We start from the raw sequence: 19131 nt of genomic DNA, 5'->3' as shown, positions 1-19131 counted from the left end.
GGTTCACAATGTATTTACTTCCTGATATTACTGAAGATGTTGCCAAAGGAGGTGTTGTAATGGAAGAGAGGGTGATTACTCGTGCCCTGTATTTAGACCTTGTTTATTCATAATCTATCACTTTGTACAAAAACATCCCAAATTTACCTCGCCTAACAATCTCAGATCAATCAGATTCAACTCCTACAGAATCTCATGCCGCTGATGGTGTAATAGTTTTTGTCAGTCAACAATCAAAGATTAAATCATCTAAGAAAAAATATAAGAATTCTCAGACTTTGGATATACAAGATTCACCCAGTGAAGATATTTCTCCTAAAATTACTTCTGAAGTTAATGCAGTAGAATCATCTACTGGTAAAGCTCAGCAACCCAGAAGTAAGAAAAATGGGAAGGGAAAGAAAAGAAAAATATCTCACAGAAAGAAAAAAAATCATGCAATATTAACCTTCTAACGAGAAAAGGAAACCTCGTTATCCTTGTCTGATTTGTAATGAAGATCATTATACGAAGGAATTCCTGCATCGAGTAGAGGTTAGTGAATTCTTAAAAAGTTATTATACACCTGTTGTTTTGAAAGATCATTTCCCTTCTCAAGACAATAAAATGGTTGCACATAATCCATCCTCTTCATCCACATCAGTAAATATCATGATGATGTCTTCACAAGTTTCAGTAGTAACCAGATCTAAAGATTATGGATCTAAAACTCGTCTAGATGGAAATGATGCTAGTCAATCTAGTCAACCTTCCACATCAATCCCACCTCCTTCTGAACCTTTACAGGTTGAGAAACCAACTACTGAAATGGTGATTTTTCCACCTCCCAAACGTGTTCTTTGAAATTCAGCTTCTAACCCAAATGCTAGAGCGGCTCAGAGTTACAACATTATTGAAGACTTATCTTATCCCCCTTCAGCAATGTCGGCTCTTGAAGTGCTACAAACATGTCCAGCACAAAGGAAATTACTATTGTCAGCTATTCGAATGATTAATCCTCAGGATTCTAATCTCATTGTCTTTGCTCAAGAAAACCATATACCTATGCTGTTGCATCAATTGGCATTTCAAATACCATCTTTTGTTAAAACCAAATGCATTTTTCATATAGTAATTGACGAAGGAGCCCCTACATGTATTGTGTCTATTTCTTGTTGGAAATATTTATGTTATCCAACTATTAATTAGTCACCTACTACTCTTAAAGCCTTTTATGGAAGAGGATTTCGAACTTATGGTATCATAAAGGACCTTCTAATAGAATTAGAAGGTAAAACGGTTGCAATTGAGGTAAAAGTTATTGATGCCCAACTCGATTACAATATTTTACTGTGAAAATTTTGGAATTATTCCTTGACTGCAGTGGTCTCATCACTTTTCCGATTGGTACTATTTCCTCATAAAGGGAGGATATTGAAGGTATACCAGCTATCTTATTATACTTCTTACCCTATTTCTACTAGTAATGTGCCTTTTGTGGGAAAAACAATTACCCCTTATAAAGATATCGGTGTTGATTTGCTTAAGGATTCATCATCGAGGGGAACTTTTTCACTCCCTCCACCTAAAATTTCTTCTAATGTTGCCTAAGTCAACATGATCTCATCAAGAACTTTTGAATCATATGAACCTTGGATTGTACCTTCATAATCTGATTTGACAACATGTGGTGACAAAATTCCTCAAAGCCCATTTGAATTAGCTTATCAAGTAATTCAATTGTTTTCATAACCACTACCCTTTGATAATGATCAAGTGAATGCGATTGTTGACGAATATTCTCAATCTTCTTGGCTAGAACCAATATCATTTCCTAATCCTTCTAATAATATATTTCCAACAGACGAAAGAATCATGGAAGTTATGAATGTAGATGAAATTCCTTGGGATGATTATCACCATCGTTCATCTTTTCTTCTTAATTTTTCAAAGATTAAGAATGAATTTTCTACAATGTTTTCACTTGAGATTGTAGATAACCCTGAATCCCCTATATTGATCTTTGAAGCTAAATCTGAAAAGAATTTAGGGAAAATATCTATGACCATTCTAATTAATATCTCAATAAAACATGGAATTATGGAGGACATTCACATAGGTTCTGATTGTTCACTTGAAGGAATTCAAACTTACAAAGCCCTATTCAGATAATTCTATGATATTTTTTTCCTAGTCTTATCTAGACATTCTGTGACATATCTGGAGGAAATTTCAGGAATCAACCTGAGCATACTAATCCATGAAATCAAGAATTACTCGGATGCTAAACCTATTATACAAAGATTAGTTCCAATGAACCCTAAATAAGATTCCACCATTAAAGTTGAAGTTGAAAAACTTCTTAAAGCGGGATTTATCTATCTTGTTCCCTTGACTGATTGGGTCTCCAACATCGTTTTGGTTAACAAGAAACAAGGGACAATTAGAGTATGCGTCAATTATAGGGAAATTAACAAGGCTTGTCCTAAGGACAACTATCGTACACCCTATATAGATCAAATAATTAATGATTGTGTTGGGCATAAAATATTTTATTTTATGGACAGATTTTCTAGATACAATCAAATTAACATACTCCCTTCGGATCAACATAAAACCGTGTTCATTTGTCCTTGGGCAAATTTTGATTATTGAAAACTCCCATTTAGACTAAAGAATGTTGGTGCCACCTTTCAATGGGCTATGTATTATGATTTTCATGATATTAAGCATATTGTACAACCTTATTTAGATGATCTACCAGCTCATTTGATGAAATGCACATATCATCCACTACATTTAAGGGAAATATTTACCAAATTTCGACATTACAATATCCGCTTAAATGCACAAAAATGTAATTTTGTGTCGAATCTGGTCAATTACTGGGGTTTTTCGTGTCAAAAGAAGGCATTTGTGTTGACCCCCTTAAGGTAGAGGCTATTCAGAATCTACCTTCCCCTTCCGATTTGCACCAAATCCAAAATTTGCAAGGGAAAGAAAAAAATTTACATCGATTCATTATAAATTACGTTAAGCTAACTAAAGATTTTACTCGAATTTTGAAAAAGGGAATCTCTTTCATAAGGGATGAAATAGCTCAAAAGGGTTTCGATGCACTCAAATACGTGTTGAATCACACACCTTTGTTGCATCCACTTGATTATCACCGAAACTACTATTTATATTTAGCTGCTAATGATGCTACTGTTGTCATGGTATTAGTTCAGGAAGATGAATTAAATAATGAACATGTGATATATTATTTGAGCAGAAATATCACCAAAACTGAAATCAAATATGCACATGTGGATAAATTGGCCTTGGCAGCTGTGCAAGTTGTCCAAATATTCTATCATTATATTCTTTTGCGTAAAAAAATAGTTGTTTCGGATTGCAACCTAATGGTTTACATTCTTACCAGACAATTTCTTGGGGGAAAATATTCCAAATGGATTGTTATCGTACAGGGATTTTACTTAGAATTTGTAAAATCCAAGTCAAATAAATCATTGGTATTTGTTGAATTGATTTTTGACTATCCCTACTTTGAAACAGAAACTGTGGTATGGATATTATTTATCTCCAAACTCAAACTTTTCAACCTAAGCTATCTTGAACTAATCGTCGTCGTGAATGGTACCAATCTCAACAATACAACATTGTTGGCAATAAACTCTATCGTCATGGTGCCAAATTTATTTTTAAATGTTGTTTGATGCATGATGAAGCTAAAAAAAATTAAATTACTATCACTCTAGATCATGTGGTAAAAATTAAATGACTATCACTCTAGATCATGTGGAAGTCATATGTCAAGGTTTGCCATTGCCCAAAAAATATTACGCACTGGATATTTTTGGCCTCCCATGTTCAAATATTGTATTAATGCAATCCAGAAATGTCATAATTTTCAAGTCTATCATCGCAAAGTGTGTGCACCTCCTGCTCCTCTTCACCCAATCATTGTTGTCAATCCCTTTGCAAAATGGGGCATCGATTTCATTACATGTAACCCTCACTCAGTTGGGGGGAATGGGTATATTATCCTAGCTGTGGATTATTTTACAAAATAGGATGAGCCGATGCCTATATATGGGGATGATGGTGAATTCACTACTCTTTTCATATTCAATCATGTAATTTCTAGGTTTGAAATTCCACAAGCCATCATCACAGACCATGGTATCCATTTTCAAAACTTTATGATGATTGAACTTACTGCAAAGTTAGGCTTGCATCATGATAGTTCAAATCCATATTACCCGCAAGAAAATGGCCAAGTAGAAGTCGTGAATTTTTTTAACTACTATGCTTCAACAGATTATAGGAATTCACAAGCGAAATTGGCATTTAATGTTTTTCTCATCTTTGTGGGCATATCACGCCTCGGCAAAAACTATAACCGGATTTACTCATTTCCAATTTTTTTATGGCTTGGAGGGAGTCTTACCTATTGAATGTGAAATTTCATCATTAATACTAGCAATTGAATTATTACCTACTACTTTTGTAGAGGAAGAACATTTTTTATACTTATCACATTTATATGAGACTCGTCATGATGCTGCACTAGATAGTGAGACTCATAAAAAATGAGTTAAGGCACAATTTGACCGAAATGTAAATCCTCGTATATATTCAAAAGGTGACTTGGTCTTGGTTTACGATAAAGAACATGATAAGTTAGGAGCTGGTAAGTTCAAACCTATGTGGCATGGTCCCTACATCATAAAACATGCACTTGCAAAGGGTGACTATGAGCTAATTGACTATGACGATGTTCCTTTGAGTAAGCCTAAGAATGGACCTTATTTGAAAAATTACTATGCTTGATTCCTACATACGTACATTTTACATTGTTATATCATATTTTTGTGTGATAATTTTACATCTTTTTACAATCTTCTTATACTTCCCTTTCTTTTCTTGTGTTACACTTGATTTGTAGATGTCAACGCTCCCTCTAACTTACATTGGCTACGATGATGGCATTATTCATAGTACTCAAAATTTGTCTTCCATAGCTTGGGCCATTTATTAACCCATTGATGAGTTAGTAAGCCTCCATGGGATATGCCTTAGTAGAACAATGAATAATATTACAGAATAAATCTGACTTATTTGATGCCATTTCATTTGGTAATCATCGTCTAATCATTAGGTTGGATTCTCAACTCATATTATTACAATTAAGTCAGATTTATTCAATGAGAAGTTTTGCAATGCTAAGGATGTTTTTGCAAGTCCGTCTCATGGAAAGAGAGTTTGATTACATTGAATATCAACATATTCCAAGACATTTAAACACATTAACTAATGCATTGGCATTTTAACATTTGCGCATTTGTAAAAAAGAAAATAATAATCATCCACATTGTATAAAATAAGCTAAGAAAATAGAAGTAGTTTCCATTAATCATAATGTTTGTAAAAATTTTGAGTTCACAAAAATTCCATCCAAAACATATGAGGACCTGTGGCCTTTATTATTTGAACATGTCGATAGATCAAAACAAAAAATCTAACCCTATAACTAGCAACTAAGCATGAAAATCATGATAGTAGACTATAGCACTAGCCACTCGTCCTAACAAATGACTAATCGGCTTAGGTACTCCCACTGTGTGCAGAGAGGAAAATCATCAATCTCGATGTTTGGGATGTCTAGATTCAACCTCTTAAGTTTATGCTCTATCTCAGTCAAGGATTGTGTTTCCTTTAGGTTTTGTGCTATGGGAGAAGTTGCCTTCTCATAATGTCTATCAAATCGATGCATTATTGTTGGTCTAACTGGTCCCACATCTGCATGATTATTTTTAGATGATTAGTTTTGGATGTAAAAAACAAAACAAAAATATATAAAATATACAAAAGAACAAAATGAGAATTTCTTACCTATGTCACCCCATTGCATTCCTGCAGGGAATGGGATATCTAGATCTTTGGTGTAGTCCATACGAAAATATGGGTAATCCTCACTCATAAACATATGGTGATCCAACCATCTGAAACATGCAGAAGTATATCTCACTATTGGTCCATCGCCACCTCTATGGCAAGCCATCAATGCCACCCATTATAACATGCGAGGATCCCATGGTCCTCCCATCTCCATAGATACCTGTGGATAGAGAAGAGGAATCCTCTCTAGAGAAAATGATATAATTATGGCACCATATCTAAAAAAAATTAGTTTTCCATTTTTTTCTCTGGTAAGCTTCCTTTTGATGTTGGAAATGACTCCTTCACAATAGTTGAAAATAGTAGGTTGCATGCACTCTAGTGAAATTTTCATTTAGGCTTTAGTGACCAAGTGGAGCGCGACACTTCCACATAGTTGGGAAACAATAAATGCGATGGTCCTTAATGGAAGTCTCTCAATGGTTTTAATATCAATTCTTCCATTACTGAGTTTGGACCTCATAACAAAATGCTCAGCTAGATAAAAATTTGTTGTTAGACCACCTAGTCTGCTCCCAAACAATGAAATATCGATCCTACGACACGAAAGCCTAGTCAGAAAATAAATATCATCAGCATCTATGGTGAGCCTCCGATATCCAACCAGAAAACATTATTCTTGGACATTCAAAGATTTCACTAACCATGTAAGTAAATCCACTTGAGCTTTCATTCCTCGAATCATAAAATATTTCACCAAACTGCAATTTCTCAAAGCTTGTAATTTTGTTGGGTCATTCAAAGCCTCTACATTTTGAGTTTCACATTCTCTCTCTCTCTCCATTACATTTTTTCACTTCAAAAGCATGAAAACAATGATGCAAGTTGATTAGGAAAGGAATATGGAAATTTTTGCTAAAAAAATTATGTGCTTTTATTGTTTTTTGAAAGCCCTCGGTGCCCTGCACGATCTCTTGTTATGGACAACGTAGATTTCCGCAATTCCCTTTCAAGTAACTGCACAAATTGTGTTTTTCGGCGATGCAAAAAGGGTTGGCTTGCACAGTCCAGATGAAGAGGAACTGCGCATGCCGAGGGTGCATTTTTAATTGATAAAAACCCTTAAAAAACACTAAATCACCAGTGAAATGAAAAATAAAAGATATCAAAATTAAGAGAATGGAATGATCTCTTACTTGGAGAAAATGGTTCGTGAAATGGTCCACTGGTTTGATCGCAATCTCGTTCTAAATTTTTGGGTGAAAATGCACTCTCAAAAGCTCCCAATGGTAAAAAGCACAAATGGTAAAGAAATTTTACTTTTTGAACTTTTATAAGCAAAATAGGCCTATTTTAATAATATGTTTTTGCCTTTAGCTTCTAAAAAATGAAAATTTTAATGTTTTTTACTATTTCTTGAGCAATTATGATGATTTTTTGAGTTTCAATGTGTAGTTTACAAGTTTAATTACAGAAATATATCATTTTGGTGATGAGTAAACTTTTATCACTTTTTTGGGCTCTTAAAAATTACGAAAAAGTGAAACCCTGGAGTTACCTTTAAGCTCTTTTCTAACTCTCAAAATGTGAAAAGATTGTCGAGTGTTCTTGTTTGCTTCGAACTTGTTAAAGAAAACGAGAAATTGTCTACTTGATATAAGTTTATCCCTTTTAAGGATCATGTGGACTATTTACGAAAATGGTATACTTTGACTAATCATGGTCAAAAAAGTTCTCTCATGTGTCATTTTACACTTTTCTAAGCTTGAGAGAATAAATCAATGAAAAATCACATTTCAGAGTTTACTTATGTTTTTCTCCTGACTCCCTAAATATGAAAAACACCGAGATTTACTTTCTCCAGGCTCATTAAAAATTTACGATGAAATAATTGTATGAGTTTTCTTGTCGTGGCTTTTTCGAACTCTTTAAATATGAAAATGACAACAAGTTATCCCTTCAATAGACTTCTTAGAAATAAAAGTCTAGGACTCGTCAATCATGACAAGATCGAACCACTCCTTCCTATGGTTTGTTAAAAATACTCCGAAGCATGAGCTTACAAGACAAGCATATGTTATCCTCCTCAAGCTTGCACAAAAATAAAGAGGTACTTTCCAGTAATGGTGGAAGGAAATTGGAAAGAAACATTTGTTTTTATATTGTAAGAAGGCAATATGTCGCTCTTGAAAATGACACTCTGTTACCTTTGTGTCTGGTTTGGGAAATCCATTTGTCTCTTAGTTGATCATACTTCATTGAAAGTCTTCAATTCGGTTTTGGGTCTTATTTTTTAGTAAAATGCTTCCAAGTAAAAATTTCGTGTCGCCACTATGTTCAAGAGAATTCCAGCCTCAGTTAAAGTTACCTTGAAATTCATAGCCTTCAATCGTGTCAGCCATCCCTGAGTCAGTCCTGAATCACTCCAAAAAAAATCTTCAAAACTTAACATGAGTTTCATGTCATAGGCCCTCCTACGACATATCACTTCCTATCGACTTCAACTCATTATCTAGGAAGTTGATCTAGAAACCTCCTTTAGTACCTTGGAGCATGCATGCCTTAATGATAGGTTTCTCTCCTCTGATGACAAGTTCTCATGATTGACCTTCAATCGAATGATTCTATGAGTGTTTGACTTCAAGACATGTACTCAAACTTCATATATTGTATTAAGGTACCTTGGGGACCATTTTCATTATTGGTGGTTTCTCTCGTACGTGTTAATGGTTCAAATCATTAATCGATAATCAGGTGGTTTCTACCATGTTTGAATTTGAAAAATTCACTCGTATGGTTAGATTCGTACTATGGATCAATAGAGATGAAGATCAAGACCCTGGATCTAGTTTCATCCATCCAAGATGTGTGGAGTTTCAATATATTCATGATTGAAAAGATAGATCCATATTTGTGGCTTCATCCATATTATGTATGTTTTTGACATGTATTTTTTTACATTTCCATACTGATTCTTTGAGATACTTTTACTCTAAGTATGGGAATTCCTACCTCGGCGATGTTTATATGAAAATATTGTAACATAATCCTTGATTGCTTGTTTTAGGTCTCCAACCAATTGGTATCTAATCTGAACTTTGGCATGATAAAGAGATTCAATCCTCAAACATCTCTTTATGACTTTGCACTTTAGGGGGGAATCTGTTACACGCCATTTTGTCACCATTAGGAAAAAGACCACCAAATATGGATCTCTCGCTATCCGATGTAATGTTTCAAACATTCCCCTATAAAGTTGAAAGTAAAAAAATCCCAAAGTCTACAAGAATTATATATTATATTGCTCAAAACCTATTTTTAAGAACTTGCGCAATTTCCTATCCAATATCTGTGCAGCCGCAATTTTTACTATTGTGGCCTGTGGAAATTTGCACTTTGACTTTCACTATAAACTGCACAAATCTTTCAACATGAGTAAAAATAAAAAGTGATTTCTAGAAGCCTTGTTGGAGAAACATTTCCCAATTGAAGGCCTTGAGCCTCTACATACTTGGGCCACATCCCTACGTTCATAGAGAAAACTCCCTCCCTTTGTGGAACCCTAATCCATCCTTTTGAAGGTCTCATCCCTTAAGAAGAGGATCTAAAACCTCCTCCTCTTGGCCTATAAATTCAACATAGACCAAAGGGCTTTGGAGGACTTCTAAATGTAAACTTATGTTGTTGGAATAAGGTTGGAAAACTTGTCATCTAAGGAGAGGATTGGAGACCATTGGGAGGAGGCATACATCATCAAGTCCAAGGTTGTAATGCTACTTTTTGTTCAATATTTAAAACAAGCATTATTCTTTCCTACTTGCATCAGTTTCAATACTCTTTGAAAATCTCCTTGATCCTTTGCATGGTTTATAACTAAATATTGGTTTAATTTGGTGATTTATGTTATATTGTGATTTCTATTCATGATATGTTTTACCTTTATCTACTTTGTGCGTTATGCCTTCTTTGTTTCTGTTCATGCATATCTTCCTTTGAAGCAACGAGGAAAGGATTTTGAAAGCATCGGAAGGACTTCCACAATCATTTCGTAGAAAAGGTAAGAGGCTCTTGCATACATCACACTTCATTCTTTAGTTATGAATTAAGGAAAGGTAGCAATCGTTTGTCTATTTGTTACTAGATCTTATTTGAGTCTAGGGAGATCACTCTTGTCCACAAGAGTGATGTATTTTCCATAACAGTGGTTGAGGTGAGAAGTTTATTTGCTTATGGATGGAAGTGTCCTTCAGTATTTGAGTTTGAAAATGGATGAAATATGAATCAAGGAAGTCAATCAAGTGGTATCTTGTGGATCAGGGACAGTAGTCCCTTTTAGTGAAAGTTGATAAATGAGCAGGGGTAGCAGTCCCTTTCAGTAGTGGTTAATAAACGAGCAGGGGAAGTATTCCCTTTTAGTGGTAACTAATAAACGAGTATGGATATAATTTCCTTTCAGTAGTAGTTGATAAACTTGCAAGTGGAAGCTTGTGGGGCAGTGATGTAATAACAATTTCTAGCTTTCGTTTTCCAACGTAATAAAAAAAATGGGGTTGATGTCTTATATATATTTCACATGTGTATGACAATAATTATGATGTTATGTTTTACATGATAGAATTATTATGTTGATTGCATGAGCAGTTTCTAAAGTGTTTGAAAAGTGTAATTTTTTCAGAGCTGTATAATTTTGTCACACTATTTATTCACCCCCCCTCTTAGTAGTGTCCTAGTTTCCCTTATTTATAACAAAACCAAGACAAAGGATACTTTCCAACATCACATACAACTCTATCATGTTTTCAAAGCAAGGCAACTTCTTCATCGGGGATAGTGGCTCACTAAGAGCCAAATACAATAGAAGTTTCTCATTTGATGAGGGAACTTGATGCAATTGATGCCATTGCTTCCTAAGGGGGGAAGACTCGTCAAGGTGGATATTGGTTTCCACCCACCTCTTCCACTAAATTAATGGTTCTCTATCTTCTTAGCAATTTTTTTTATGGTTTTTGGATCCTAAACTTTTAGGTCCATTTAAAGGCCCTAAATGAATTTTTTTATCATTTCAAGGGGGGAAAATGTTGCCACATCATTCCCTATCACCTTTCAAATGTTTCAATCCTTAGATAGTTATTTCTAATGAGCTTTTGTGTGCCCCAAATTGATATTTTACACAAAAATTGCACCCTCGTGATGTTGATGTACCAACTAACCAGCTCTAGACTCACCAATATTTTGGTGCTTCATCTTCTATAGTTAGGGTTTTGGGCTTCTTGTGTCCTTTCTTTATGTTAAAATGCCTTTATTTTGGCCTCTTGTAATACTTTTTGCAAATGAATATAGCTTCCATTTCTCTCTTCAAAAATGGGTACTACCATTCTAGGCAATTTTCTGTTCCATAATATTATGCCATTTTATTTATTAATATAAGTCATGTGTTCACTGTATTATTGTGTTTTTAATTATATTTATTTGTGTGCATTCGATTTCCTTTCCTTACTTTCATTTCATTCCTGGTATAACCTAGATTATTTCCAAATCATATTTAGATGCCTTTGTTGCTTAATTAGAGAAAAGAGTTATGCATCCATATCATCTTCATGCAATATTCAAAAGATGATAGTTATATAAAATTTGTGTTGTCCACACAAGTGAATATTTTGCATTATGTCTAGGTAATGTTCAGTCTCATACTATCCAAGTATGTGATAATGGTAGACCCATTAAAGGTGGAAGAAATAGTTCAATTTCCTCCCCTCTATTATATTTTATAATTGGAAAGCCTCTAAGGAAATTCAAATCTTTTGTGTTGATTGATAGCTAGTTACATCAAGTTGGAAAAATGATTCATGTGCCTTTAGAAGAAAGGAGTATTGTTTGTATGGGATGACTACATGTGATAGCCATCTAATGCCTTGAAAAAATCCTTGATGGCTACCCCATTATTAAGTCCATTGTACTATTGACAAGACTTACTATAATATCTAGTGGCATCTAAATGAACCATTGGTATGGTTTTGGTTCAGAAGGATGATTCATGTCAAGAGCATGTGGTGTATTATGTAAACAAAGGCCTTACTGGAACTAAGTTTTTTTTTTCCAAGGAAAAAAAACCACGCTTTTCTATTAATGAAGTAATAAAAAAGCTACAAAAAGGAATGCGTTAACATTCAGCCTCTGTTTGCAAGGTCCACAGAGAAATTTATCTCTGTTGAGGTATCATAGTTGTCCATGTCTTTCTTGACCAAAGGACTTTTTGAGTCCTCCTAGATTTCAGCCTGAAACGGCCATATCAAAAATAGAAGTTCAGAAACGTCCACTAGAGATCTTGGGCCTCCTTTTTTACGGGAAAATAGCCCAATACAAAAAAAAACTATGAGTTTTAAAAAAAAACTTAAAGCCGAAACTTTGAACCAAACAGTCGGTCCAAAACACAGTATCATCTATAAACGAAACATCACAAAGATGTATGAAATACAAAAAGACTAAGGAAAAGGTGGGTGATCCGACACATGGATCAGGTCCTGAGATTGCTCCGTTATCCTCCAAACTCCCAGAATTTGCTGCAGACCTGTTTTAGAATACCGGTCGGCTTCTTCATTATTTTCCCTGTAGATATGAGCAATGGAGAAGTTATTGAAATGAGACTTTAAACTTTTTACTTCTTCCAGCAGGGGGAACAGCATATAATTTCTGCATATAAATTTCTCATTGACCCAATGAATCACATTTGCCGAGTCGCCAAAAATCTGAACAGTGAGGATGTTTCTATGGATGAGCCAGCACAGGAGAAGTTTTAAGGCAGATAATTCTGCGAAATTGTTTGTGCCCGACCCAAGTCCTACAGAGGCTTTTAAGGAATGTGAAGGAGAGAGATGTATAATGATTCCGGCCCCAGTGACATTATTTTGGGCAGCTCCGTCAAAAAACGCATAGGGGATGCCCTCTCTGATATTAAAATCTGCCCGCCTGTTTGAAGAAGTAGAGGCCTCAGGTTCAGGGAGACTAGCATAAATAGCTGATGCTTGAAGAGCAATAACATGTGCAGGGGTGAGCTTCTCGTTGAAAATGCATCCATTTCGGGAGATCCAAATACCCCAACAAACAATGGGCGGAAGATTTCTCAAATTTTTATCGGGGTAGTGATCCCACCAGTAATCCCAAGCAGCAGATAAAGTATCCCCTTCCCATCTCCCTGAGAATTTCAGAAGTTTGAAAATCTCCTCCCAAACTGCCCTGGAGAAAGGACACCTGACAAAAAGATGGTGAATCGATTCTGAGGCTTCCTTACAAAGGGGACATCTGCTTGGCCCCAATTGGAAACGGGCTTGTAGAATGTCCCAAGTGGGAATTTTATTTTTTAGCGCACACCAAAGAAATAATCTGGCTTTTTTAGGACATTTTAATTTGAAGAGGGGCTTTGCCCACCAAACCGGGGGTTCCCACCCTTTTCTACTCATCAAAAAACCATATCCGGCCTTTGGAGAGTAACGGCCTGTTTCTGCATGAGCCCAGACCAGTGAATCATGAACATCCTTTAATCTGACATTCGATCGTTTAAGTTCTTGGATGAAAGCATTCCATTCTTCTTGCCAATGAAAATCCAGATCCAAGTCTTCAGCTGATTTCCATCCCTGTCCCCAAATTGAAGATAATCCCGGGTTTGCAATCTGAGAAAGCTGATTGATTCCTTTAGAGGCTAGGTGTTCCAGCAACCCAGGAGAAAGAGCAAATAATTCATTACACCCCACCCAAGGGTCCTTTCCAATTCGCACACATTCACCATTCCCCACCTGCCAAGCTAATCCTTGTTCAATGATTTTAAAGGCGTCCACTGTTGCCTTCCAAATGACCGAGCAATTTCTCCCTTTTTTGTTTGGGCTTCTTATCCAGTCTTCCAATGGGGTTGGATCAATATATTTCCTTTTAACAACCCTGGTCCAGAGGTTTTCAGCTACAACAATTCGCCAACCTGATTTTGCCGCCAAGGATTGGCAGAAATCCACCAGCTGTTTTACTCCCCATCCTCCCCACTCCTTCGGTCTAGCAATCTTGTCCCAGGCGACCCAGGGGAGCACAGCATTTTCCTTTGAGCCTGACCACAAAAATCTGCTACAAATCTGCCTGATTTTATGAATAATTCCTCTGGGAATCCATGTCAGAGCTGCCCAGAACATAGGGATGGCTTGAAGGACTGAATTGACCAAAGTCAGTCTGCCGGCTCGAGAGAGCCACTTATAGCTCCAATGCGAAATCCTCTGTTCAATCTTAGTCACTAACCAGAACCAATCTTGTTTGTGATAAGATGATGGTTTCAGCCAAAACCCCAGGTATTTGAAAGGCTCATCCATCGGACAGGTTTCAAATGGCATGATGGAAGTAATTGCACTTACCTCATGTCTATTGAAGCCCTCCAAAATGTAATGGGATTTTCTGTGATTAACTTGAAGTCCCGTGGCTTTCAGAAATAGGTCAATAATATCTTTAAGAACTTTTACCTCATCTAGGTTCCCATTTAAGAATAACAAAATATCATCAACAAACAATAGGTGAGAAATGAATAAATTTACAGCAACCTCCAAACCTGTAAACAAGCCCGCCTGTTTTGCTTTTAAGATCAGTCTGCTCAACCCCTCTGCAACCAGGAGAAAGAGCAGAGGAGACAGCGGGCACCCTTGTCTCAGACCTCGCTGGCTTTTGAAAAACTGGGAGGCCGCCCCATTTATCAGTACCGCAAAATTGACATTTGAAATACACCCCATAATCCAATTTATAAACTCTACTTTGAACCCCAGGTGGGTCAGAAGTAATCTTAAATACGACCAGTCAATCCTGTCATAGGCCTTGGACAGGTCAATTTTTAGAACAGCCCCTTTCTTCTTTGCTTGTCTGATACTGTGGATGGTTTCCTGTGCAACTCCAATTGCTTCGTGAATTTGCCGACCATCCAGGAACCCGAACTGTTCACTTGAGATATACTCAGATAGATAGGGCTTCAGGCGTACTGCAATGATCTTTGCAATAATCTTATAAATAGTATTGCAGAGGGAGATAGGCCTGAAGTCTTCAAAAGAGGAGGGGTTCTCATTTTTTGGAATAAGTGCTATGAAGGTGGAATTGAAAGAGCTGAAGATTTCTCCTTTCATTCTAGACTCCTCCACCACCTCGGTAAGCTCATCACCAATAATATCAAAAAAATGAGTGAAAAGTTCTATCGTCCAGCCATCCGGTCCCGGGCTTTTATCCTTAGGCATTGTCTTTATAATACGCTCGACTTCCTCCTTGTCCACTTCCCTAAAGAGAAGCTCTGCATCTTCTTCATCCACCATCCTTGGAAATGCTTGAGCTGTTCTAATAATTTCCGCCAAGGAGATCCCCCCTGGATTTGAAAAGAGGGCTTGAAAATGATTCTTCCCTAAAGAAGAAATTGCTTCAAAAGAGGACACTTCCCTTCCATCTGGGTCTCTCATCTTCCAAATGGTGTTTGCTATTTTTCGCCCTCTTGCATAATTATGAAAAAACTTTGTATTTTCATCCCCTGCTTTTAGCCAAATGGCCCTACTTTTCAGCCTCCACTCCTCTTCTTTCTCCAACAAAATCTTTGCTTTACCTTTTTCTAAAGACAGAATTTTCTCTTTTGTTTCCTGGGACGCATAGGCATCTGAATCAGGGTCTTCAAGAACCCCAATAGCCTCCTCAATCTTTACCAGCTCCTCATTCTGTTTCCTTCTTCTCTCAGCAGCCCAATCAATGGTTGCTCTCTTAAGTCTCTTCAGATTTTCCATAAAATGACCTCCTTTGCTGACCTGAGAATTCGGCCCCAAATGTCTCCAGGTGCTTTTGAACAGTTGTTGGTAAGACTCCTCCTGAAGCCAGGAGGCATTAAATTTGAAAGGGGAAGCCGGCTTTGCAGGGGGCTTAGAGAGTTCGAGGTATATTGGAAAGTGATCCGAGTTTCCCCCCTCACCCACCCATTGACGGAACAAAGGGATAAAAGTCGCCATCGTTTCATTGATGAGGAAACGATCCAACCTCTTAGCTACCCTATCTTCGCCCGTTCTTCTGTTCCTCCAAGTCGGCTTTGTCTTTATAATATTTACATCAATCAGCTTTGCACTCTGAAGGGCCTTTGAGAAGAAATCTGATAATGGATCTTCCCTCACGGATGGTCCCCAAGCTTCCGCCAGTCCCAAGGAGAAATTTAAATCCCCCCCAATCACCAAATTTTTGTTCCTTAGGATCTCTTTTGCCAAAAAATTATTCCAAAAAGAAACTCTACCCTGGCAAGGACCATAGATGTTAATAAGCAGCAGGGGCTGGTCAAACTCAGACGATAGAGCCTCCAAACCCAAAACATGGTCCGAGCCCCAAATGCTTTGGATCTTTAACCTCCCGGTTTTGAAACCTATAGCAAGGCCTCCAGAATGACCAGCAGCGTCGAGAGTAGTAAAGGACCAACCCGGTAAGAGGGAACACATAGAAGATTCAACATCGATTCCCTTACCCAAGGTTTCCTGAAGAAAAACAACATCCGGATGATGACGAGAAATGAGGTCTTTCAGTGCTAGTTTTTTGGGCTTACTAGCTAAACCCCTACAATTCCAGGACATACAGATCATTTAAGAACCGCCTCAGGGGTTTTCGCTGCTCTAAGCGCCCCAGGAATCGTCATTTGCTTCCCATCAGCCACATCAAACTTTGCCTTGACTTGAGTCTTTGATAACAAAGATTTTCTACCTCTACCTTTCTTTGAAGGACCCCTAGAAGACTCAGGACTTAGACCACCCACAGATTCCTGAAAATCATTGGTGAGAGGAGAGGGCTTATGGAGGGACCTTAGGTTATAGGTACGAGAGACAGAAGGACAACCCTTTCCCATAATATTCTTTGGAAACACCTCACTGTTCAGATTTAAGGACGGGATGGCTTCCGACAGACACTCTATGTTATGTGAGAGATCTTCTGAGTTTTGTAACTTAAAAGAGGTTGCCACATAATCATCATTGCACGAAACAGAATTAACAGGGGACAAAAAAGAAGGGGGCTGCATACCGGGAGCTGGATCCTCCAAAGGACCAGCCTTCTCAGCCGCAGGGGTCTCCCGACCTGATTGATCATCCGGTCGATGGTTGAGGCACTCCTCCTTCTGCTGCACATCCTCTTCCCCTTGTGAGGAGGGAACTTCGAACTGGAGATTCTCCTCAGGGACTTCCTCATTTTTCTTTTGGGATTTGGGTGATCCCAGCAAGTCCTCCCATTCCTCCTCCTTCTGATGAAATCCCCTTCTTCTTTTCCCCAAAGGGCAGTCCCTCGCTAAATGCCCGTATTCATGGCAAACATGACATCTGAAAGGAAAGAGTTCATAATCCAGTAATTGTTCATAGACATACTCCTTGTATTGCAGAGGAAAAGATTCCACTAGTCCTTCAGAGGGATTGAGTCTAACCGGGATCCTTGCAACTCCTCTTTCAAAAGTATGGAGATAGGATCTATCCACATCCAGAAAAGTACCCAAATGATTCCCTATCGATTTGAAGACTGAGTCCACCCATAAATGTGGCGGGAGATTTGGGGCCCGAACCCAAACAGGAATTTCATCAACTTTCTCCTTTGCTGCATCAAACATGGGGGTCCAGCGTTTGAAAAAGACCGGTCTGCTCCCGAACGCCCAATTCCGAGCTTCCACCCATTCCATGGCTTCCTTAGAATCGAATTTCACCCTGAACCATCCTTTAAGCAGCGTATCCGTTCTGAAAGACTTTGCTGGGGTCTCCAACCATTGGCTCTCAGCCCATTGTCTTAGGAATTTTCCAGATACGTACCTCCCTCTTGCTCTGCCCACAAGAGTGCACTCGGCAACCTCCAAAGCTTCTTCGACCTGGACATCCATGCCCAAAACCAGATTTGAAACCCGCTTCCTTTTCCACGCTTTCGCCTTCTTTCTCTTATCCTCTATTTTCTCGGATGCCGGCTCCGGGCTCTTTCCGACAGTAGGCGAAGGTAGATCGCCTTCCTCCTGCCCTAAGGTTTTCCCCTTGTCCTTAGGGTTTTGGAATTCATTGGCCAGTGAGGAATCAACCAGACCCTCCACAGGACTGCCCGCTTCTCCTAGGGCCGAGTGTCCCTCATGCAAAGAAATTTCGCACTGCTTATGGTTTGAGAAGACCCCCTCATGCATAGAATGGAACTGACCCGCATTACCCTCATCCCTTTCAAGAAGACCCGGCAGACGGTCCTTCGAAATCAGATTTCTTTTTACATTCTCCAGGGAGGGCTGTTCACCCCCAACTTTCCCCACACTCTGACCGCCACCCACCGATCTCCATACTCCATGAAGTTGGGGCGAGTTGATTATATCCTCGAGACCGCCCGATGAAACAAAATTTTTTGACGGAGAGGAGGACTTACCAACGGGGGAGGTGCCGACCTTCTCCTTCTGTATGCCGAGGTAATGGTGAGGGCTTAAAGGCTCCGTGAGTCTTCCTCCACCCCCATAGCTGCTTGAGAGTTCCAAGCTCTCTTCCAGAAGCCCCTTCACCGGGTTATGCCGCCACGAGACACCTGCCGGAAAAAACACACCAGGGAAACTGTTCGGTTGCCCAATAATTTCATTAATACTCTTCTCCGTGACTTCCTTGCCCCAAACAGTGAGAATATCTTCAGGAGCCGGGTCCAGTGCAACCGCATCATTTGAATTTACCATGGTTAAAAACGCTCCGTAAAAAACTGTAACCGACCTACGCTCGAAGCCCGAAGAGGAAACTGTCCAAAACCGCCACCGGGTGCCGTTTCAGGGTAATACCACCAAGATTGAAGACCTTCACGAGATTGAAACCGTGACCAAACCGTCGTGTTCAGGAAACCGGAAGAGCAGCTGCAGGGCAGGGAAAACTCCATTTTTCGCTGTCGTCGAGACCACTTTCCAACCTGCTCCCAGCTGTCACTAACTGCCGAAACCTGCCTTTGCCGTCCTTGATGGAGATGCCAGCTAGCCCGTAGCCTGTACTCTCTCTGTCCTCTCTGCGCCATCTGCTTCAGCTAGACCCTAGGCCTAGGGTTCCTGGATCAAACCCTAGCGGCGCCATCCGACTCCGTCCCTTTTCAAATACTAATTCCTTACTGGAACTAAGTTATGAGACTCTCCTATTGAAATTCATTTTTCTACTATCAAACAAATTCAACATTACATCTTTCCTCAATGCATAATAATGGTTGTAGATATCAACCTTATGGAACATATCTAATCCCAAA

The 19131-nt window shown here is 38.4% G+C and overlaps 1 protein-coding gene across 1 annotated transcript; it reads right to left on the bottom strand.

Annotated features, from left to right (window-relative positions):
* Positions 1 to 12365: 12365 nt before the first annotated feature.
* Positions 12366 to 15884, bottom strand: LOC149248815 (uncharacterized). The gene is made up of 2 exons (XM_089451143.1): positions 15062 to 15884; positions 12366 to 14884 (listed from the first exon to the last, which is right to left on the bottom strand). Exons 1-2 carry the CDS (start codon positions 15882 to 15884, stop codon positions 12366 to 12368), a joined length of 3342 nt encoding a protein of 1113 aa, XP_089307269.1.
* Positions 15885 to 19131: the final 3247 nt, after the last annotated feature.

Source organism: Pinus tabuliformis, chromosome 7 (assembly GCF_031772625.1).
Source record: "Pinus tabuliformis cultivar Carrire ecotype Pingquan chromosome 7, CPIR1, whole genome shotgun sequence".
NCBI classification, from domain to species: domain Eukaryota; kingdom Viridiplantae; phylum Streptophyta; class Pinopsida; order Pinales; family Pinaceae; genus Pinus; species Pinus tabuliformis.
Note: the sequence above shows the minus strand (reverse complement) of the source record. Positions and strands in the feature narration are given on the sequence as shown.

Coding starts and splice junctions, on each gene's coding strand:
- LOC149248815 (XM_089451143.1), bottom strand. CDS start 15,884: ATGGCGACTTTTATCCCTTTGTTCCGTCAATGGGTGGGTGAGGGGGGA. Junction 14,885..15,061: donor TCATTTTTTTGATATTATTG/GTGATGAGCTTA, acceptor AGATCATTGCAG/TACGCCTGAAGCCCTATCTA.